Source organism: Sinocyclocheilus rhinocerous, unplaced genomic scaffold (genome assembly GCF_001515625.1).
Source record: "Sinocyclocheilus rhinocerous isolate Xijiao unplaced genomic scaffold, SAMN03320098_v1.1 scaffold216, whole genome shotgun sequence".
NCBI lineage: Eukaryota > Metazoa > Chordata > Actinopteri > Cypriniformes > Cyprinidae > Sinocyclocheilus > Sinocyclocheilus rhinocerous.
In genome coordinates this window covers 57,666-83,032 of record NW_015661078.1, presented here as the reverse complement: position 1 = coordinate 83,032, position 25,367 = coordinate 57,666, and the positions used below count along the sequence as shown (strand labels likewise).

The 25,367-nt window shown below is 35.8% G+C and overlaps 1 protein-coding gene across 1 annotated transcript in view; it reads left to right on the top strand.

The window, feature by feature from the left end:
* LOC107726253 (2-oxoisovalerate dehydrogenase subunit beta, mitochondrial) overlaps positions 1 to 25,367 on the top strand; it is a 76,990-nt gene that overhangs the window by 24,745 nt on the left and 26,878 nt on the right. Inside the window, exons 7-8 of the mRNA XM_016535783.1 lie at positions 8,031 to 8,128; positions 9,127 to 9,237. Of these exons, the coding sequence (XP_016391269.1) occupies positions 8,031 to 8,128; positions 9,127 to 9,237 (209 nt within the window). The remainder of the gene's footprint in view (positions 1 to 8,030; positions 8,129 to 9,126; positions 9,238 to 25,367) is intronic.

The following is a 25,367-nucleotide window of genomic DNA, read 5'->3' as shown; positions in this document are numbered from 1 at the left end:
AACACAGTGGGATGAAACCTAAAACTTAACATTTTAAATGATATTTTGTTTGAAATTGCTAAAAAATATATTAGTTTTGTTAGTGCTTATATTGGTTTACTTGGCTTTACTAGAATATAATAAGATTGTTGTTAAAAGTATGTTGTATATTTTATATTTTAAAACTTAAGAAACCTCAAGTAAGGACAAAATGCATGATGTTGCATTAAATAGCCTCACAGCAAGTGAAAATGCTGTTTATTAAAGCACTAATAACCAAAAGAGCAATCGCTTTTGAGAATGTGAACTTTGATACACAACTGTGAAATGCATTTGATGATGAATTTTGAGTTTTTAGAGTGTGTGTGTGTGTGTCACGTGAGCACTGAATAGTTTTTTTATGGCATTATTTTCTGATGAAAATAAGTGGCTGAAATTTTGGTGCATGCCTAGTTCTTTAGTTGATGATCTGTATTATGAATTTTGGATTCATAGATGTTGTATTCAGCACTATTACTATATGCACAAAGAAAACTAGTTATGAGTATATATATATATATATACATCTACATACATGGGCAACATTTAACTCTTGTGTCGGGAATCTTTTTCGGATGCAAGCATCAAAACAATGCCCTACCATATTGCAACGCATCAAAGCAGTCAATACCTCACAGTCAAGAATAAATAAAGAGGTGAGACTTGAAATGTGTCCGTTTTGAATCGTTGTTACCAAAGGCAAGACACGTGGAGAAAAAATAAACAATCAGTTGTGGGAATTTGGTCATAAATCGCATCCCATTCATTCCTGACCTTTATACCGTCCGTTACTGGAAATGAAATCACTGGTTGATATGTCCCGATCTAAGTAAAGTTTACACACGCGTTTGGTCCATGAGCTTGATCTCGCTCAGGACGCGTGCTGGCTGTGGAGGTTTGGCCAGGACTGTTTCTAGAATTAAATCACTGAGGCTGCTCTCACATATATTTTTATCCCGTCCATTGCTATGGTTATGACCGTGTCAATCATTGCTATTTTGAGAGTGAATCCAGCATAAATATGCAAATGTCGTTCCCTAAACTTTAGCGTGTATATGTGTCTGAAAAACAGAAGAAAACACAAATTTTGATTGGATTATAACTGCTCCCTTTATTATCACTAAAAAGCGTCACTCACTCATCTTAGTTCATCACGATCCACAAAAGTTCTGTTATAATCAATGAAGCTCTCTAAACTGCACAATGAATCTCGTCATCGCGTCTGCACTTAGTTATGAGACGATTCACGAGCGTGCAAAACTGTACCTAATAAAAACTCCGGTGCTTTTAGCGGTGAGTGAATTATGACAAACTAAAATGTTTCTGATTGTCCATTGCATTCAAGAAATCAACAGATATGTCTGTGATTGGCTTACATCGCTCAATGCTGCAAAAACATGTTGTAAATAGTAACTTTTGACACTGTCCAGAGTGCAAATGCAAATACGCACTGGATAGTTTGCCAGATCTTCAATTGCTTTTGCTTTCATTTGAGGGTATTTAGCACCCTCTAGTACCCCTGTAGAACTGGGCCTGGGCTTGGCTAACCGCTCCATTGGAGACCTTGCTCTCTATTAATATAAGTGTCATCATTGGCCATTGAAAAAAGTTTCATCTGCTGATGCAAACATACTAATGAAAACTTCAAACAAAAATGAGATGTGATGCATAGCAAACAGCTACAGACCTGTCAAATATAAAAATGAAGTATGAGCTGCAATTGATATTAGCCAGAAAGATCTGGACTTTTTATTCGGAAAAAATATGCAATTTAAGAAAAACATTGTTCGTAGTATCACATTACTTGTTCAGTCAGTCAGTGGTATTTATTGATCTCCTGAATGGTCGTTTCGGCTCATATTTTATCTGCTCATAAATCAGTGTGATCTGTTGAGTGTTTTGAACTTTTATCAGATCAGCGAGTATCTTGAATGGTCTTAATATTCCTAGATGCTTTGCAGCTGTTGAATGAAGACATGCTGGTTCTCATATCTCTCTCAGTGCCTTACACTGTACTTGTTTCGCTGATATGGCTCCAGTTCAGTCACAAGTCATGCGAGTAATGTGGAGGGGATTCTTTAAAGTCAGCATGAAAAAAAAATTCACACTCATGTATTTTCAAAATGCATGGTATAGATCTTATTCTGGATGTTTACATCCATGCATACGTTTCATTTTTGTAACAGTGTTTAATCTATGTAATGTTTGCTTTTCCGGTAAATGACAGACTTCTCCAATCATTAAATCTGCTTAAACTCTGCCCCTTCACTATCACCTTCACCTTCGCTGCTCTATGACGTGATCATTTTATTACCATAACACGAGATATTACATTGGACTCAAAATCAGATCTGACACCATCTCACTTTTGGTTTCTTCAATGTATTTTTTTTTAAAACTGCTCTAAAACATTTTTTTTTATTAAAGAAAATGCATAATTTTAAATATGCATATCGTTTATTTTATTTTATTTTAATTCATTTTTTTATTCCTGTAGCTCAAACAGGCATTAGCAAAATCATGGTCTTGGGTTTGATTGCCAGGGAATTCATGAACTGATGAAATGTGTACTTTGATGCAGCATAAGTCGCTTTGGATAAACGTGTCTGCCAAATGCATAAATGTAAATGGAGGAACAGTCTTTTCCAAAAAATGGTGTGCTAGCAGCATTTCATACCTGGGGCTTTACTGACCGCTGCCAAAACTAACCGACCACACTTTGAGCTATTGTTTATGAGAAGAATCGTTGGTGCAGTTTAAAGCACGAGTAAGTATGGCTCTAAATGACACAATCCTCATATCCAAAGAAATGGCTTATTAATGAACTGAATGAAGAGCGGAAAAGGAAATTAATGCACTTTTAAGGAAGCCATGCCATGAGGATTAGAGCAGATTCATCCGCTGTGATGGGCCGCTTTAGATCTGCTCTCGGTCTGTTGCAACTCTGACTTAATGTGTCTCTCAAGAATTTTGCTGTATGACTTTAATTTCCTGACTGAACATTGGAGCTTGTTTTAGGATCTTTGGCTCTTTATCATTATTTGGTTTTAATTTTAGAGCCGTGCTTTTCTTTGTTTTATGCAGTTATTCTTACAAGTTGGAAATAAATCATTCAACATTGAGTTTGTGCAATTCTTGATTTGAAAAACTTTATACGTTTATTTGATGGTAATATGGAATTTTCCAATTTCCACTTTGTCTTTTTTTTTTAAGTTGCCGTTGCCAGCATTAAAAGTAATGTCATAAATTGTAACTCAGGCAGGTTTAATTGGCCATAAATATGGCGTTGATTTATTACATGGTATTTAGAAGTTCACAGCACCTTTTGTTTGGAATTAGATTGAATTTTCTGAAGTTCTGTTTTGTAAATCGTCCATGTGGAGGCGATCTTTGCAGTGCTTGGGTTTTGTTTTGTGGTTGCTAGGGTGTTCTTAAAGGGACAGTTCACCCAAAAATGAAAATTTGCCGTTAATTTACTCACCCTCAAGCCATCAAAGATATAGGTGACTTTCTTTCTTGAGTAGAACAGTAAAGATTTTTAGCTGAATCCGTGGTCCTTGGTGATTCATAAAATGCAAGTCAGTTACTACACTTTTGAGCATCAGAAAAGCAACACAAGGAACACAAAATTAATGCCTGTTGCTCCTGACGATATATTGAGGTCTTATGAAGTGAAATGATCAGTCTGTGCAAGAGACTGAACATTTACAACATTATTACCTGTAATCTCTTTAAGGCTTTTAGCACAAGGTTGTGTGGTTGCTAGGGACAAATCCCAAGACTCTGCCTAGATGATGAGTTGTCTAGGTTTAGAGGATTTTAGCATTGTGAAGAAACTCACACCCATTATAGCCAACAGTATTGTCATCACTGCATCAGATGTCTTCGGAAATATATCGATGTGAGGGCGCTTTCATGTCTTTAGTATAAACATGTACATGTACAGAGGTTGGACAAAATAATGTCAACACCCATTATTATAAAGATTCATATAATTTGTGCAGACTACAATGAAAATAAACAAAGATTGTGATTTATCTTTTCATTGTCTGTATTTTCTGGTTTGTATATGAGTGCAGTATAAGTTCAGTGGTGATTAGAGCAAGCCATAGATGAAGTGTGTGACTTCCAAAAAGGGCAAATCATGGGAGCCGGTTTAGCTGGAGCATCTGCTACAGCCTGTTTGTTCGGTGAACAAGAACAACAGCCTTTACAAACATGACTGTGAACACAAATCTTGGCAGGATTTGCCTCATTATTGGATGAAAACCAAAATTGAATGATAGGGACCATTGGACACTAAGAAGGATTTTGTCCGAAAACAACACTAAGCTACTGCTGCAAAGTGACAGCAAACCCTCATTATTGGATGAAAACCAAAATTGAATGATAGGGACCATTGGACACTAAGAAGGATTTTGTCCGAAAACAACACTAAACTGCTGCAAATTGACAGCAAACTTCAATATTCATTGTGATGACCTTGTTTTCAAAAAAACTGACCACCGGGAACTTCACAAAGCCAGCATCCATGAAAGAGCTACAACTTTAATCACAGACAACAATGCTAAAATGTGAAAAAGATAGTCACGATCATAAAACTGGGACAGTTGGAGCATCAAGATGAACTTCTTCATCTGCCTTGATCAGACAAACCACCTGACTTGAATATTATCAAACCACCATGGATAGTTTTGGAGACGAGTGTAAAGCAGATTCCCTTACGTTCAACAGATGGATGACATTCAACTAAACTATAGTTATATGAATCTGTTCTAAGAAGTTTGGAGGCTGTATTAAATGCAAATGGTAAAACACCTTAAGAAATACGGCCTATTTCCCAGGTGTTCACATGATTTTGTCCAACCCCTGTATGTTTCCCCATCTCTTAAAGAGTGGTTTTACTATTAGATCGAGCAGTATATTTAAATGACAGAGTGCATGTCAGCTGAAAACACACCTCAGGCATCCAACAATCCACCACTACCAAGAGTCTGTACCATTAGTGATGCATTTTTACTAGACTTCACCATCACTCGAACCCTGAGATGAAACCTCTGAACCACAAACCAGTGAGCTTAGCCTGAACCGCTTTCCATTGAGTGTGCTGCGTAGCGTTATTCTTATATTTTGGCTGCAAGAATCTCGCTGGTGTTGGAATCCAGAAACAGGCTGTGAATGAACATTTGGTCACTGTGAGTAAAAAGTGAGTTCATTTGATTTTTGCAACTGAGCGTCGACTTTAGTTTGGTCAAGCTGAGTTGCATTTACACTCTAGATTCTAGTTGTAATGCTGTGCACATGAGAGATGGGTGTCTAAAACATGTAGGCATTCTAAGCGTCTTGTGCTGTGCAGGTTTGTGTCAGTTGTTGTAGACAGTCCACTAGTTGTAGTAACTGAGTGCAGTAGTAAAGTTTAAGCAGACGTTTCAGTCTCCTCAATCGCCACATCTTGACGGTATTTCATTTTTTGCCCTTGACTAGTACGCAGAATGTTTTATGACTTGGTTTATGTTATTTGGAGGTTTTCATTATCAGATGTGCTGCAGACAAAGTACAGTATACCAAAACTCCTGGAGCGGTTTGCTGTACGTAAAGCTGCTAAACATTACTTCAGGGTTCAGAGCCGGTTTGAAGAATATGATGGGTTTTGTTATTAACCTGTGGGCTAAAATCCTGTGAGATTCAGTAAAACACTCTGACCTCAACACTGAACTGCTGTTGAGGCAATGTAAAGAATAATTGTAAGCTATCAAAATAATTTCAGAATAATAATAAAAAAAAAGAACTGGAATTATTATTATTTTTTTCTTAAATATTGAAGAAAATATAGTATTGACCAGTGTTTTATTAGTATGAATTTTTATACTGCTATATTTTTTAATAATATTTTGAATTAGTTAAAATTTTTGTACATTTACTTTTCCTTTAAATTTAGTAATTTTATTATGCGCTTTTTTCATTTGTATTAGTTTTTGTTTATTTTACGTAATACTATTTAGGTTTAATTACTTTTAATTTCAGTATTCGTTTTGATGCATCATGTTAAATTAAATGAAAATTACAAATGTTGACTTGGCAATTAACTGAAGTAAAATGTATTATTATTATTTTTTAATCCAATATATATTTAAGTAAAAAAATAAATAAAATCATAACCCTGGTATTGATATGGCCAAATAGCAAATGTAACTGTTAGGATCATAAGATTTCTCCAGGAAGCTGTGACCATCTGGATCTGCGCTAGATGAACGTTAGCTTTAGCTAAATATGCTTAGACAAAACCACTTTAGCTGTTTTCATTTATCCAGATCTGCTGTTAACAAATAGCCGAAATATGACAGAAAAATGCTACTGTACATGTGAAACATTAAAAGCGCTCCGTCTCAGCTCTTCCTGGTTTTCCAAAGAAAGTTTTTACTTCATGGATAAGCGAAATATAACCCATACATGTACAGAAAAGATAATAGTGGATTTTTCACAAGCTTCTGTTTCTAATTCTGAGCAAAAGCACGCTCCTAACCAACCAACATCAACTTCAATCATTTTCAACAAAATTACTTTAAACCTCAATATCAAAACTGCATGATTTCCCAGAAGACTTCAGTGAGAATATAAACCGGGATGAAGAAAATGGCTCTAATTAAACATAATTTAACCATAAAGATAATTCGGCATTTAGGATCAAAAACCAAGACCTCATGAGATATGACAGCTGTGAAAAGTTCTTTGTGCTCATGCTGCCAGGTGAGACTAAACCTTTCTTTAGCTAGTTTCTTCCAGCCGTGCAAAACTTCTCCTGATGCAAATTTACTGCTTTTTCAATATTACCAGTATGAACAGATCAAAAGGATAGGAAGAGTTTTAACTGACTTGTCACAAAACGTCATGCATCCATTTTGTTTCCTGTCCTTCAAAAATTTTGGTTACATTTTTGAATTAACTTTTTAACCCAACAGTTGGGTTAGTCCATATTTGACCCAAAATTGGGTTGAACCTCATGAGATATGACAGCTGCCTGAATCACCCCATCGGCATGCTGCCAGGTGAGACTAAACCTTTCTTTAGCTAGTTTCTTCCAGCCGTGCAAAACTTCTCCTGATGCAAATTTACTGCTTTTTCAATATTACCAGTATGAACAGATCAAAAGGATCGGAAGAGTTTTAACTGACTTGTCACAAAACGTCATGCATCCATTTTGTTTCATGTCCTTCAAGAACCCCCCCCCCTTAAGATAAAATTATAGATTTAATCTTAACTTTATAAAGTTTATGATCAGCATGATCAAAACTTTGCTTCTGTCGTCTGATTGATAGTTCAGAGGTTTTTTTTTTATCAAGTCAAAGCTCTTTTAGTGTAATTGTCCTCCTTCAGCTCCGTGCTTCACGTGCCTTTTTGCTGTCAAATATTGACTGATTTTTATCAAGTAAACGTAAGAATAACTGTACACTCTAAAAAATGCTGGGTTGTTTCAACCCAATTTTGGGTAAAATATGGACTAACCCAACTGTTGGGTTAAATTTTGGTTACATTTTTGAATTAACTTTTTAACCCAACAGTTGGGTTAGTCCATATTTGAAGCTAAATTGACCTGTTTCCCTTACATTACTAAGACACATTATTGGAGATATAGAGCGACGACTGATATTTATAGCATTTTATGTAAGTATCTGCAATACTCTTATAAAGATCTAATTGATTTACATTACAAGCATCAGAATTTCATCTTACTTTTTGTCCATATAAATATCAGCATCTGCAGCAAATTGCATATTTTTGCTCCGTTTGAGTCCCTGAATAAAACTGAGCTGTTTTTTCCCCCTTCATATCCTCTGTATCATTCTATATGAGCCACAAAAGCCTTATGTATCAAATCATGCCAAACATAAAAAAAATTTTTTTAGACTAAAGGTTTATTAAACAGTTACAAAAAAAATTTCTGACTATTATTTGACATGTCAGGCTTCACAGGCTTTGTGGGCTGATGTGTGATGTGTGGTTTTGTGTTGCAGTGGAGCAGGTGCCCACAGAAGCCTATCAGATCCCGCTCTCGCAGGCCGAGGTGCTGCAGGAGGGCAGTGACCTGACGCTGGTGGCCTGGGGAACACAGGTACGTCTGTGAGAACGTGTGCTCATCGTACGATGGTGATTTCGACAGCTCTCTGGGTGTCCTGACGCTCAGCTCAGACACTCCACAGGTTTATCCTGCTGAATGACTGAAGGCCCGTAAGACCGAGTGCAGAGACGAGTCACAGGTCACGGGAAACGAGGACTTCGCCAGCCATTCGTGAATAGGCTTGATTCTAATAGACGGTGCTCTCCTTTTGCTTTTCATTCATCTCACCGAGACATGAGCGACACAAAGCTGGCCTTCGGGATGAATGAAATATTTCTGATATATGCCACCGTTCAAAACTTTTGTTTTTTAGTAAAGAAATGTATACTTCTATTAGACAAGGACAGTAAAGACATTTCAAATCAGTTTCAAATAAATGCTGTTCTTTTGAACTTTCTGTGAATCTGTGAATCCTGAAAAATAAAATGTATCACAGTTCCAACATTGATAATAATAATTCTTGAGCAGCAAATCAGCATATTAGAATGATTTCTGAAGATCATGTGACACTGAAGACTGGAGTAATGATGCTGAAAATTCAGCGCTGCATCACAGAAATAAATTACAGTTTAACAGATATTTGCACAGAAAACAGCTGTTTTAAATTATAATAATATTTCACATTTTCGTTGTTTTTAATGTATTTTTGGTCAAATAATTATAGCCTTGGTGAGCAGAAGAGATTTCCTTCAAAAGCATAAAAAAATATTATCAAACTTAAACTATGAAATTGAAACCGTTCAACTGTGTTTTTTTTAATGCAGAAAAATATGGTTTCAAATAGTGTGGAAAAGTGTGCCTTTTAGTATTTTAATATTTATTTTACTGTATTTTACCTAATAATGAAAAATATCAGGTAAAATCATGTTTGTTAGTCTGATCTGAATATTTCAACACTGGCTGGAGAGATTCTGAAACAGCAAATAAAACTGAGTGTCGTATCTTAGACTGTACTGTTAACTGTGAGTTCACCTTTGACCTTTGGCTTGCAGGTGCATGTGCTGAGGGAAGTGGCTGCCATGGCACAGGAGAAGCTGGGTGTCTCCTGCGAGCTCATCGACCTACAGACCATTTTGCCTTGGGACACAGAGACGGTTTGCAAGGTATGATGTGAACGCACACGTTTGCTGGGTCATTTCAAACCAAAGGGACCAAAATTAAGATGTCATTTACTTGCTGTAAACGTAGGACCTTCTTTCATGAATCGCAGAAGGAGATATTTTCAGAAGCTGCTCTTTTCTACACAATGAAAGTGAAAGGTTATTCGGGCTCTTGAATTTGAAAAACGATCAGTCCTATTTATACTCTATATAGAGGAAGACTTTCAGCTAAAAATGAGTAAAGTTAGTTTTTTCTGCCAGTTTCCTTTGCGGCCAGATTAAACCTTGTTGTAGCCTATATATGCTCTATTCATTCTTTTTTAGAAACCTCGCACTTTTCTACTCAATTTTAAACGTTGTAACATTTTTTACAAATTAAGCGTGGTCCACTGCTGCACACGTGCCACAATATCATTCATGAATCGCAGAAGGAGATATTTTCAGAAGCTGCTCTTTTCTACACAATGAAAGTGAAAGGTTATTCGGGCTCTTGAATTTTAAAAACGATCAGTCCTATTTATACTCTATATAGAGGAAGACTTTCAGCTAAAAATGAGTAAAATTATTTTTTTCTGCCAGTTTCCTTTTCAGTTTAGTGTCTTTTCCCATTTTGTTAATGGTTTTATGTACTAAAGTTTTTGGACAGGTAAAGCAATCAGTTTTATTTGTTCAAAAGACAAGCACATTGTTAAAAACACAGTTCACCCAAAAATTTAAATTTGCTGTTCATTTACTCCCCCTCAGGCTATTCAAGACTTTTTTTCCTTCAGTCGAACAGTAAAGAAGATTTTTAGCTGAAACCGAGGTCCTTGCTAATTCATAAAATACAAGTCAGCAGCTGCCGGCACTTTAAGAGTCAAAAAACATTTCACATCATTATTGGGTGCTTTAATAATATAATTTTGCATATACGTTACGTCATTGCGTGATTACGTAAACATACTTGAATTGAAACGAACTGTCTGAAAGAACCAGTTTGAGAATCAATAAGAATCAGATTTCCCAGTTTGCCTGAGGCTCTGGATTACAGGTCATAATGTTGTAAATAATGTTCAGTTTCTTGCACAGACTGATTGTTTCTCTTCATAAGACCTCAATATATCGTCAGGAGCCACGAATATTAATTTTGTCTTGCCTGTTTATGCTTTTTTTATTTTATAAATCACCAAGGACCTCGGTTTCAGCTCAAAATCTTCTTTACTGTTCGACTGAGAAAAAAAAATCACCTACATCTTGGATGGCCTGAGGATGAGTAAATTAACAGCACATTTTCATTTTTGGGTGAACTGTCCCTTTAATGCCGAGGCCTGCAGAACCCTACAAACTAGTGTTTATCAGAAAAGTGCCATGTCAAAAAGGTCTTATAAGTTAAGTTGGCATGTAATATTGCTTTAAGGTGGTGCTTTTCATTGTATGGTAATTTCTCAAATAGAACTGGCGATACAGACCGTAATTGTTGTGACAGGAGCAGTGTGAAAGAGTAGCGCTCTTATTGAGTCTTTGCTATAGCTGATTGTTTTGGCAGCGTGATCAGGGAGGAGATGCAGATTCTCATGGGTTGCTCGTTGGAAAGCAGCTTCTTAAATAAGCATGAAATACATTAAACTGCCTGCATGAAACTCAATAGTGTGTTTACAGTAAAGCACTACACTGTGTTCACTGGGAAAGTTTCACCCTTGAAATTATTATTATTATTTTTTGACATTTCTCTGTCAATTTGTACCTTATCTCCTTGATTCGCTCCACACATGTGCTTCTGTGCCGTTACAATGTTTGGAAATGTAAGTTAAACATAATATATGGATGTCATTGCGTTAGATTTACAATTTCAATTTGAGTGTCCGTCTCAAATGCAGGATCTTTCACTTTTACTTCACTTTTCATGTTTTCTTTATCTTTGTTTTTAATGAATGCATGAACTACATGTGTAGTTCATCACATTAACTATAGACATGATCTGCTAACAACAAACAAATGCAAAGTCACACACTACTGATCTTATTTCGAACTGTATCAACTTTGTTCAAAAGTCTGCTTTTTGATATATTTGGTTTGCTAATCTAATGCAGTGATATTCATATGTGGTTTAACATATGCGTCCAAATGCAAATGCCGCTGTATATCACACACATGTGCCATTATTTGGTAGCAGCGCAGAGTAACTTTGTAATTAAGCAATTTGCCCTGAACTGAAACAATTGAGGAATATGGTCTTTGTTCATGACCCAAGAAAATGCAGTTGTGTTCTGTTAACTTCTATGAAGTCAATATTAAAGTGCAGAGCAGAAACATTTTGAATCCAGATGTGCATCGAGCTTCGCTGAACGAAGCAAACAAACATGCAGATCTCTGAATGCTCAGTGAGTTTGTTGTTGTGGGACCAAAAGTTGAACACTATGACCATTCCAGTAAATAACAGGAGACATAACACTCAGAGCAGCATTTGAAGATTGATGAGAAATTTAAAATGCACTTATAAAAGTAAGAAGGCACAGAACAAAGCCTGTTTTGTACCATGTTTGTTCATTTGCCGTGTATATATGTGTGCGTAATGTTTTTTTTGTTTGTTTTCTGTTTTTTTTTGTTTTTTTTCCCCTCTCTTTCGTGTTATACCAACTTAAATGCATTTAGTTTTGCCTTCTAGATGCTTTGTCATCTGTGGAACAAAAAAGGAGTCTTTTTTTCCCATGTCAAGATTGTTAGTAAACAACAACTTACATTTGTCTTTTTATTTTGTGTCTGTTCCTGACACGAATTGATATGTTTTCAGAAGAGTTTAAATATGACACATATACTGACCAGTTTTATGATATTTATCTTTTTCTTTTTTTTTTTGTACTTATGTCATTTTGGTGTTTGATAGCCTAAGTCCTCTTTCACTGTCATTATACTAATATGCAGAATGTGTTTTAAAAATTACCTTTAGTGAACAGAGATCATGTGGCTTTGGAGTAAATAACTATTCCTTTGAAGAGTGTTAAAGGTATTACTACGTTATGCATCTACAATTTTATATATATATATATATATGTATGTATATATGTATATAATATATAACAATATATAATCTATAACAATAAATGTCTACAGTTTTTTGCAAGAAATAAAACATTTTTTATATATAAAAAAATATTTTTATAAAAAAAAATATATATATTTTGTCGAGTACTAAATCAAATTACCAGTGAGAATTATCCATGCAGTCTCAGAATGAAATAAACTTCCATTTTTAAACACTGAAACTTGATTGTACTCACTAAAATTGTCATTATGAATAGTTGTAAATTAACTACATTAAACAGGAAAATCCATATTTGAGTGAACAATAACATTCAAAAGTTTTTGAAAGAAGTCTCTTCTGCTCACCAAGGTTGCATATATTTCATCAAAAATACAGAAAAAAACAGTAACATTTTGAAGTAATATTATTGCAATTTAAAAAGTGTTTTTTTTCTATGTGAATATCTGTTAAAATGTAATTTATTCCTGTGATCAAAGCTGATTTTTCAGCATCATTACTCCAGTCTTCAGTGTCACATGATCCTTCAGAAATCATTCTAATATGCTGATTTGCTGCTCAAGAAACATTTCTGATTATTATCAATGTTGAAAACAGTTGTGCTGCTTCAGATTTTTGTGGAAACCATGATATAATGAATAGATAGTTATTCAAAAGAACAGCATTTATTTGAAATAGAAATCTTTTGTAACATTATAAATGTCTTCACGGTCACTTTTGATCAATTTAATGTGTCCTTGCTGTATAAAATGATTAATTTATTTCAAAAAGAATCTAACAGAGTCCCAACTTTTAAAGGGTTGTGTATATGACTCAGATACCCACCAACACCACTAGATGTCCTAATAAGAGTTTCAGGTTTAAGTTTGAGGACTCGTCACAAGCTTTAGAAATCACTGGAAGAGTCAAGAGCCTTTGGAATCACTCTTGGATTGTGATTTATGTATTGTTTCTTCATGATTAATGATGATTGATGAATACTTTTTGGATGAATCTCATGAATAAATACTTGGGCCTTATTTCATCTGCCAAAAAAAAAAAAAAAACGCACACCAAAATCCCTACATGTACCGTGAAACCGGTATAATTTTGAAAAATACCGTGATATAAATTTTTGGTCATACCGCCCAGCACTACTACAAATGCAAGAGTAATGAGTAATAGACGTTCATTTAAAGGATAAACAAAATGGCCAGTTTGCCCGTGCCAGACCAACAGCTAGATGTCAAGCGATTGCTGTGCGTGAGGAACAAAATGAAGTTTAAGTCGTTAGTTGCTGACAATTTAGTTTTCCACTGAAGTTCAGAAATGCATCTGCATTCAGATTCACGATCAAGGCAGATTTGACATAATTTGAATCCAAATTCTTCAATTCTTCTTGAATTCCAAATGGCTTCAAAAGATCTGGAAAATAATGCAGAATGGACAATTTGCGATACAGTACTTTTATTATTATAATTCATTATTTTCACACAATTACCTGCATCACCATAATTCATGACAAATATTATGAGACCTGGACTACTGAAAGGTTTGGGGTCAATAATTGCATTTTATTTGTTTCTTTTCAAAGAAATTGAATTTATTGAAAATGAGAGTAAGGACATTTCTAATGTTACAAAACAATTCTATTTCCAATAAGTGCTGTTCTTTTGAACTTTCTATTCATCAAAGAATCCTGGAAAATAAAATGTATCACAGTTTCCACAAAAATAGGAAGCAGCGCAACTGTTTTCAACATTGATAATAATCAGAAATGTTTCTTGAGCTGCAAATCAGCATATTAGAATGATTTCTGAAGATCATGTGACACTGAAGACTGGAGTAATGATGCTGAAAATACAGCTTTGATCGCAGAAATACATTACAGTTTAACAGATATTCACATAGAAAACAGTTACTTGAAATTGTAATAATATTTCACATTTTTACTGTTTTTACTGTATTTTTATCAAATAAGTGCTCAGCCTTGTAGAGCATAAGGGACTTCTTTTGAAAACATCTTACTGGTCCTAAACTTTTGAAGTTTAAGTTTAGCAATAACTTTCATGGATATTTGACGAACACTTGACCTTGCAGATCCGTGAACAGCACAGATTCACTTTAATTTAAATTCAGCCCCATAAATCATAAGTGTCTGTCTGAGAAGTCCAGAGGTGCCCTACACTTCGGATGAGGTGGTGTTTCTCATTCCTGGTTCTTATCCTAAACCAGAGTTGACATGCCAGGTCAATTACAGGCACTCAGGTCTCAGGCTTCAGTCTAGATTCAGATGCATGTTCCATTGGTGTTCTTTTGTCTGGACTTCCTAGTATGTGACCCAGTCTGCGGTCCGCTCTTCTTCACGTGCTGCGATTGGAGATGGCACTTCCCTCCATGTGCGAAGGCCAGTGGTCAGCAGACCTTGGAAAGGCCGAGTCCTCGTCACAATGGGAGTCTTGTTTCCATATGGGTTCAGCTCTTTATTTAAGGGATGTTTTGATTTGCTCCGCTCTCTGGCCGTCTCGACAGCACAGCTGATGTTCCAAAGCAAACGGCACTGCCTCGTCTGGTTAACATGATCAAGATGTGCCCTGAGGCCTGCGGTTCGCTGCTCTTGCATTTGCACCTAATTAAATGCATGCTGAGATGTGCTGCATGTTTGTGCAGCATTGCTGAATGTTACTTTTAACATGAAGACTGGACTTTGTGGAGCTCCTCGGCCCCAGCGGTGGTCCTGAACATCTACTTTCCTAATTTTTTCCAAAGTTTTGGAGGATGCTAATCTTAGCAAAGACAACGCGTTATGCATATGATCTGAGTGCAGATGATCCACAGAACCAGACCTGAAGCGGTTTGATCACTGTCAGTGTAAATGCACATTAATTCTAAGGTTATGAAAGTTGTGGTTCTACAAAAACAAGCCATGCATCACAAAGGACCTGCCAAACCTGAATGAAGAGTCGCCATTTTATTTTTCTGCACCATTCTGTGCTTTTCAGCTCTGAAACGGGTTTCAGCAAAGAAAATCATAAATGGTGTGAATTAAAAGTGGAATGAGAGTTTATCACAACTAAAATGGACCAAAAATGTATCTAATTTCTCTTTCAAAGAATCCAAAGAAATATTTACTCCTGCAACAATCCCAGTCCCTGAGATGGACTTCATGTGGTGTGGTGGATCTGAGGCCTTGTCCACACGAATACATTGTCGTTTGAAAACGTTTCTTTTCACTCCATTTTGGCCTTCCGTCCACACTGAGATGACGTTTTTGAAAGCTTTTTGAAAACACTCTCCAAAATGGACAAATTTGAAAACGGCATTTTCAGATTGTAGTGTGGACTGTGAAAATCGTGAGAGCAGTTGCGTTTTAGATCAAACATATAATCGTGAGTCAGTGCGACCTGGATGCGTCAGTGAATGATGACATTTTCCTAAATAAAATGATCCTGCCCGAATAAATGCTTGAAAACTTGTCTGTATCGTCTCAGTGGCCTTTTATGACGCATCTGCAGCAAGGTCAATTTAGCATTTTCCTACATTTCAGGCTGGATGAGAAAGTTTTAGAAAATGCTTACAAACACTAGAGCGGACGGGGAGCGTTTTGAAACGAAAACGCCATTTTCAAATGTATCCAGATTAATGTAGACGTAGCCTGAGATACTTAGATTTAGGGGTGACAGTATGACAAAAATCACAATTTTACTTCACAAGAACAATATGTCATGCTATAGTTATTTTTGCTGAAAGTAAGGTTTTTTTACAATGTCAAAATTTTCGATACTATTGAAATGCCACAATTCTTCATCGATTTCGATATTATAGCAAAAAACTAATACTAGCTTAACTAATAAAAGTAACAATTTCTCAGTCCTTTTGAAGACAGTCAATATTAAAATAAGAACAAATACACTAACAACAACCAGGACAAACAAATACAATACAGGAGTCGCACGGTAGAGTCGATGGTCTTTACACTCTTCGGTCTTCACACGAGGAGGCCTTCACGCGACGGCTGCCACGGTAAACTAAGCTTTTTTTTTATACCCGTCTAACAAAATACTAAATTAATTCAGCTGGACACACTTTCCTTATTTTCTCCGCAACAAATGGCCAAGCAAGCGCAGACACTGACAAGATACGCGATACAGAACATATATATAGCAAAGATACACATGAAATAACATGAAATAAACAGTGCTTTACATTTTCATGTAAGTCTATCTAACAAGAAAAGACTACTACAGAAATCAAATAATCAAATGTAAAAAAAAAAAAAACAATCTTTATTGTATCCATTTAAATACACAATGATTTTTATTAAAGTTATACTTTTTTCAGTCGAGGAGTGAGTTTTTTTTCTCTATTTTGTTGTTTGATTAACATTAATGACACAAACAGCAGCAGGTATATCGAATATCTTTTATACTGATACACATCTGATTCCTTTTCCAACTGTTTACACTCGTTTAAGACTAGGGCTGAAATCAATCACAAAAGATAGTTAAAAATTCTTATTTGGTTAAATGAGAAAAGCATTGAATATTATAACATTATTTTGCCATAACAATATTATTTACACTGTAATTAGAATGGCATAAATAATGCTGAGATAAATATGTTTTAAATGGGCAGTAATGTTTTTTTTTTTTTTTTAGAATATTGAAATATGAAATTGGGCAGGGTATGTTAAATGCGTTAATAATTTTCATGTGTTATTTTTTCCATAATTAATCACACCGAATGAATGTTAAATCGACAGCCCCAAGACATTTACGTAGGGGTTTTCGTGTGCATTTGATCTTTTAAGCGCAAAAAAGCTACATTTAGCCTGAAAACAGAAAGCAAAAATAGTTTGTAAGTTAGTTAAATGTGTTTAATAATTAACACTCAAATCAACTCAGTTGGTGGAAAACACGCCATGGAAGCCAGCAAACACATTTATTTAGCGATTGCAGATTCTACCCGACCTAAAAAGCCTCAGCATCCATCTAAAATGCTCTATGACCAGAGGCATATTAAAACACAGATAAATCAGCTCATCTACTTACAGTGTAAGGCTCGTTGCCTTCCAGTGTCAGTTGCGTTTGTTCTTTTTGCGTGTTCTCAATCTGGCAACCCGAATTTGAGGAGGAGGGGGCGGGAGAAACAACTCCCTCCACTATTTTGAATTTGGACTGCAGTACCAATTTCAACCACTAGCTGTCAAAGTCGAAAAAAGTCGGTACGTGTGTTACCCATAACCTTGGTGTTTACAGGAACACTTCTGCAGTTTATTAATTACACAAGGTCATATCATGACCTCACTATGAAAACCGTATAAAAGAGTTTTGTATTGCACAGCAGTTAATAAAACACTATTCCTGCTTCCACCATTCACAAACGCTCACACTCAAGAGCGCAGAAAGAGTCTGAAGGGTTAAAGCCGTCTCTCTTTGGAGGGTTTTGTGCAGTGTTTGTGTTGGTTCTGCTGTTAAAGACTCTGATTTGGAGCACAACTGTTCCCTTTGCTTCAGAGAATGGGTTTCTCGATGGAGGCTACTTGAGGACATAATGCTGTTCATCTGGGGTCATGCATCATCTGCGCTCTCGCTGACCCGAGGCCTGTGGAACCACGGCGATACCTGATGGATCCGCGCACAGATGAATAGAGGAGTGACCTGGCTTGTCTTAATGGGATTGTTTGCTCTGTAAAGTGAGACGGCGCATGCGTATTCCGTGTGGAGACGCAGCGCTGTTGGCTGAATCTGTTGAACCCCACAACGAAAGTGCACGTCGTTACATGTCTCATTTCACAGCAAACTCAGCCTCGACTGTGTTGGTGCAATGACTCCGGCACTCTAAAGATAATGAATCAGCTCGAATGCGGCGTGTTTTTGACTTTGGATGTGGAATTGCGTGCTTGTGTGCTCGACATGGTGTGATGATTACTGGAAGAGTGTTGGAGCTGCGAGCCTGACTTGCTTTCATCTGCTGGAGAGAAACACTCCAGATGAATTAGTCAGCCTCATTTGTTAAGTGCCACGCTCTGTAATGCAGATCTAATTAAAAAACCTCATGATTCAGACCGGTGTGTTTGTCTGAATGCCGGATGGATGTTCTGTATCTATTATTTATTCATTTGCATGCAGCTGTACAACCCAAAGCAGCTCTTCTCGTAAGGCTGAGAGGGTTAGTTCACCAAAAAAAGGACAATTGTTTCATTGAATCATTTTGTTTCAAACCCATAGTCTTTTTCTTCCATGGAACAAAACCAAAATTAAATCCATAAATTCATTTAGCCAAAAACCAAAATCAATTAATAATCAATTCATTAATCAAATTTATTTAATAATCAACCAATCAATCAATCAATCAATCAAATAAAAACTATATGAGTTGTATATAAGCATTTAAATGGCACACAAAGCAGTATTTCTATCATCTTTTAATTTTTTAATTAAATTGTTTCTGCTCCAATTCATTGCTGAGATATAAACATTTAAACAGTGGCTGTAGTATCTTGTTTTCATGACAGATTTTTTCAAACATACATTAAATAATGAAGACAACAGGTTAAGTAAAATGAATAATGAATATGCATATATTTAGAATGCTAGTTATTTTTTTTTCTAGCTGACTAACGAGTTTATGGACATTGAATGTCTGTCCTGAGGTAAATGTGACATTGTTAACAAGCTGTCTTATTGACGTCTTTCCACGGTTGAAACACTGAGTGATTATGTGAGATGGCGTTGGAGAATTGCTACTTAAATGTCACAATTTCTATTAATTAATCCAACTGTATAATTAGCGCTTCTCCGATGATGTGTTTTTGGTTGCTGAATTTCCATGCATCACTACATCGAAGGAAAAAACATTGAAGAATGTTCATGCTGCTCATTAAGCTCAAAACATGACAAAAGCACCATGAAAGCACCATCTATATTTCAAGTTTTTCAAGACGGTTTCAAGAGACCCAAATTTAAATGAATTGCTAAAGTCCTCCTTTCCATTCTAGCTTTCAGATCTATGGAAGCCAATTTCTGTCCCATAAGAAAAAAAGTCTGGCTTTGTTAATCGTAATTATAACATAAAAAGTTGACATTATGAGTTTATACAGTCAGTTATTATATTTTTAATTTCATAATTATGACGTCATTATTTTGACTTCTTACCTCAGAATTTGGATCAGAAACGTTTTATCTCATAATTATGACTTTTATGTCACAATTATGATTTACCAAAAAGTTTTTTTTCCCCCTAATGTGTCAGAAATGGGCTTCCATGCAAATTAAATTTTCATACTTTTGCATATTTCAATTTTCTGTTATTTTTACCTTACTTATGAATGATGACTTGTAATTTTGGGATTCTCTGAAATTACGAAACGTAGGTCTGAAGCCTTCAGATCCACTTTATTATAGGGTAGCCTAACTTTTGGTATTATTCAGTATTTTTGTATTTCCCCTGTCAGAACATCTGATCTAGCCAGTCAGGATGGAAAACTGAAGACATGTTCTGCCAAGACTGTTATGCAACCAGAAAGTGGCCCAGTATATTTCCGCAGCTTCCAGTGTAATTTAATGGTGCCACTTCCAGCTTGCACTCACTGTGTCATTATGATGGACAAGTGAACAGGTTAACGGGTCTCTGATCCCATCAGGCACTGAAGCGGTTTTCAGTGGACTGCTAAATTCGTCCATTTCAGTCCCACTTCATACTGCTGTCATGTAAGGCTTTGCAGAGTTGTCTAAAACTCTGCAGACCTTGATCTTTCAAGATGAGTTCATTGAGCTCGGAAATCACACTGTAGTGTTCAGAACTTTCTGCTCAGTCTATAAAGACATTTACTGAAACTGCAGGAACGACTTGTTCTGTACTTTCTGATGTCTGACAGATGGATGCATTCTGACCGTCATATGCTTATGTCCACAAAGCCTGTTCGATGTTCAATGATTTCAGCATAAATGAATGCAACAGAGAACCTTGACTGACATTATAAGTGACCCATTTATTCATTCACAGTGAAATGAAACAAGTTAGTGATTACAAACTGTTTCATTTGTGAAAAGTGGACAGGCTGAGAGTTTCACAGAATCTACAGAAGAAGATTCATATTTTTTTCATATTTTTCTGCTTAATATTTTTGTGAAAACTGTGATTCATTTTATTTTTTAGGATTCTTTAAGAAAGTTTAAAAGAAAGAACAGCATTTATTTGAAACATAAATCTTATGTAACATTATAAATGTTTTCACTGTTACTTTTGATCAATTGAATGCATTCTTGCTGAATAAAAGTATTAATAAAAAACACTTACAGACCCCATGCTATATAATAAAAAATATTAATGTATTAATTAATTTATTAATTTATCAGTGTTCTCTAAGGGTGTAATGGTGCACGTATTCGTATCTGAAAATGTTTCAAACAAATACAGCGTTGTTTTAACCATTGCATGTTCAGAACTTGAAGTGAAACTCCTAGTTTTAATATATATTCATTTTAATAAATCAATATAAATTCTTAAATCCCAAGATCGAGCTTTTAGTCTATGCTGTTTCAGTTGATGCATGAATAAAACTTCACTAGACATTATATACACTATAATATGTATTGCCACAATGCTTATCCCGTCCAACAACGCAATAAGCATTGTGTTTGTTACAAAGTCTCATCTTTCAAATTCTCTCCTTTTTATCAGGAAATTCAAACAATAAATTCCGTTTTTTTTATATCATATATAGAAGTTAATGTAAAACTTCCTTATGTGCAATTTACAAGTTGGCAAATATATAGTATATTTGGCTTTTTTTTTGTTGAGTGTTGATTATTATATCTAGAAATAAATAGTTTTGTGATGTTAATTGTAACCTTTAATATTATAGTAATGTGCAGTAATAGGGCTTCCTATATAGTTTACAGCATTAGCTAAGATAGATTTGTTATCCTTAAGAACATTTAAATTGAATTTATTATAAGACAGACGCAGTTTGTTCAGTAAACCGCTATTTAATCAAAAAGAAAAATAGAAGCAATTTTATGTTTGTTTGTTTTCTCCTCTGCTGTACTGAAAACATACCGAACCGTGACTTCAAACCTGAGGTACATACCGAGCCGTCATTTTGTGCACCATTACACCCTTAGTGTTCTCTGTAAAACAGCCTAATAATCTTGCAGTTCACAGGGCTAAGGACTGTTTAATGACGACCACAGCACGAGAATATTGTTGGCAGGTTGCGTTTGTAAGTCTCTGGGAATGACTCTGGTGGAGATGGCAGAGGAAGAAAGGCTGGTGGCTTGGTTTCCGTCCTGCATATTTATGACCGACTCTTACACATATAATTACACTATTAACAGGCATCACTTTTTGTTTGCAGCCGCTGGATGTTCTGAGACTCGGTGGTTCACACATATTGGTCAGGAGATGGTGTCGTAACTCTCATGTGTGGCCATTGTTTCAGTGCTTTATTTGTGGAAAAGCAGTGGAAAGTTACTCGCGTCTGATCCGAATCCAGAGCTTTATGCTTCCCTTCAGGTTGGACCGTTGCCTAACCCGGCACCCATCAGGCCCTGGATCCGCTCTGTTCTCATGTGGCCCACAGACCTTTCTGTCTGATTTTCAAGGTTTTGCCTGGGGTTCAAAGGAGAGGGTTAACGTAGCATAATGCTGTGCAGCGAGTGTTCTGATTAACATGCTGTATGAGGACATGTGACAGCCGTCCCGTAGGGGTCCATATTAATGAACTACAAATACTGTACTGCTACCATAAGTCGTTTGTTTCGGAACAGTGATACTTTTGCACAAATATATGTTTCTTATGGCTTTCTACTGGTTCTTGAAAGTGCTTGGATTTTTAATCACAAGCTGATAGGCCTCTGCAGATTCTGCAGCCAGTGGGGTTGCTTGTTCAACGTCTAAATAATCTAAACCAGTCCTGCAGCAAACTCCTCTGAATAATAGCAGTTCCTCAGAAACCCTCCACCTCCCCCAGCACCACCTGTCTAGATCTGCTGTGGGATTTACGAATGGCTATTCAAAATGCAGCAACAACATAACTGTTACATGCTCATAGCAGTGTGTCTGTGTATCTGTTGGCAGCATCAAGTTCATACTTGCTCTGCAGCAAGTATGCAGCAGCAGCATGATATATTTCGCCACGCCCAAATGCATTAACATTTTCATATCCATTAACATGCTAAAACTAGTTGTCATGATTGAAATGAATTATCGGTCTAAATCAGTTGGAGTCAAGAAGATGCTCAGCTGGCACATGCAGACTATGCACATATCAGACAATATTAGACTTTTACTTATTTATTTATTTTTTAATCAACCAAAATTTGAGCATATTGGTTGAAATTGTATATTTAATTTTACATAGTAATTTCCACTATTTTTACATTTAGATTACCTGTGCCATAATCATGCATTTAATCACTTATTTAATAGGACTGTCAAAATAGATGAGATAAACTTTTCATACTGTACAATATAATAATTTTGTGGTGCCTAAATGTACTTGTAGCATTTAAAACCATTGGTTTTATTGTTTTCTTTAAGGCTGGTATTAGATCATGGTGCTAATAAAGCATACCAAGTTTTGTTTCAATAGATTGAATAGTTGCCGTGATACAGCCTTTCATCCAGTTTCAGCTCAAATAGTCTAGTGACTAATGATTCCAGAGCTGCAGGAAATGATGTCATGACAGCACTGATTTCACCATGTGACTTTGTTAAATGTTCCATCTGGATTTGATTTATAAATAAATGACCTGTAAAGAGGATCTTTACTTATAAGCTGGTGCTTGAGCAATTTTTTTGTAAGTTCAGTGGCGTTCCATACAGGTGCGTTTCTGTAAGACTATTGGCTGGAGTCCTGACGTGTCATTGTCTTCCGGCGTTCAGATTACTGAGGATTTACTGTGGTTCATTATGTGCCTCTCTAGTTGTCTTTGCTTCATTTACTGCCCTCATCAGATCTGCTTTTCCGTTCATTTCTGCAGAGTTTGCATTCCTCGGCTCGGCACTCGTTAGATTTCTAGAATTCCTCTCTGTCTCGGAGTCATTGCTTGGACGAGAGCAGGAGAAATCCACACAGGCTCGTAAAAAGCAAAAGAGGCATAAGTGGCTTTTTTATTCACTCAAAGCTGTTGTTTTTCCCCTCCCTTGTTCTTTAGAGTGTCTCCCGCCAACGACTGAATCATTTACTATGGAGTGATGTCACTTTTTACAACAGTCCTGAGACGTAACTTGTTTTCTATAACAACGCATATTAAATAATTTCTATGACAAATCACAACATGTACACATTTTAGCTTCTCTTTGTGTTGGTGGTGGTTGGATGTGGTGATTCAAAATGAAATTAAAATCGAGTTTGCAAATTCTTTGAAACAAATGTGAACCAGTATCCAAGCTGTTTGGCCATGTTTAGCATTCTAAAGTCATTTTTGGCTTTGACTTTTTACCATCCAATCAATTCGAAATGGATAAAGTCAAGTCGCGCCATGTTTGTTTCATTATTAAATTTTCAATTTCACTCAAATGCATCACATAATGGAAGTGAAGTGGGATGCAATTCCCATTTCGTGCTGACTTTAAAGAGATAGTTCACACAAAAATGAAAATTCAGTCATCATTTGCTCTTATCGTTACGTTGTTCCAAAACCTTGAGTAGTGTAGGCCTCAATTTCAATTTAGTTCACAGCATTGACAGAAATTAACTTTTGCATTGAGTGTTTCCCCACACATAGACTTTACTTGGGCGGGCCAGTAAATTAAGTAAATTATTAGGGATGCACGATATTGGATTTTTGCCGATATCCGATATTATTTCAGCTCATTTTGACCGATACCGATATATATTTCCTTTTGTTTGGAAACAACACTAAGTCTCGAAGCATTGTAAATAACTATAAATAAACTATATATCAATCGCATTTTTTTTCCCAGAAAGATGCAGTTAACCCTAACATTTTATTTTAAGATTTAACATTTGTAGATGGTCTAAAGCAAAAGAGTTGTAAAAATTCTGAAAATCTTTTAGAGCTTATGATTTGTTTAAAAAATAAAACATATTACACATTAATGAATAAATCAGTATAAATAAAATTATTTAATGTACAAGTGTCATGTTTGTGATTTTTTTTTTTTTCATGTAAGCTATTGCTTCTGACCTTTTAAATCAAAACATACTCATTATTTTATGACATCAATTACTGCTTTATTTAATCAGAAACACAGTCTAAATGTTATTTGTGTAGGCTATTTTACTATTTTTTTTTTTTTACTATTTTAGTAGGCCAACAGCGCCCCCTACAGATTAAAACTCCTTACCGAACGGGCATTAGGACCTGGGGGAGGCTGCCACTGCTGCACGTGCTATTACTGTTTACTCTATCATATACAGAACGCGTCATTCTGTACGTGCTTTCACAGATTAAATGCAGCGATCCAAAAGAGTGAATCTAATCATCATTCAGACAAAACTTTGCTTCAAGAATGAGCCACACTGCTGACGTGATCTAATCGCTAGCACACCCTGAGCACATGCGAGTTAACGTATTCCTCTTATCGGCGAGACATATCGGCATCATTTTTCATATCGGGCTGATGCCGATATTTACATTTAAAGCCATTTACGGCCGATGCCGATAATATTGTGCATCCTTAATTTTTATCCTCTTATACTTTTTATTTTATCCGCCTGAAATAATGAAAACTAGGGATGCACCGATACCACTTTTTCCAGTACTCGCCCGATACTTTTATTTTTGGTACTTGCAGATACCGAGTACCGATACCAATATTTTCATTGCATTTGTAAATTTTTTAAATATTGGGTGCAGAAACCAAAAGAGTATGTATAATATTAGTTGGTTGACTTCATTTATCAAATAGATAGTCAAACCAAAATTTATTCAGACACCTTCAACATTTCTCACATTATCACAGTTTATTCGCTATAGTTTAGAAAATGGTAATAAAATATGACAAGAACTCAGAGTTAAACTGTGTCAGAACAAATTCAGCTTGATAATGTCAGATAACTTTGATAGAAAGGTATGTAATGGATTACAATAAACCAAAAATTATTCATACAGCTGTCAATATTTACACAACTATCAATACTTTGTCGGGTGACCCTTAGCCC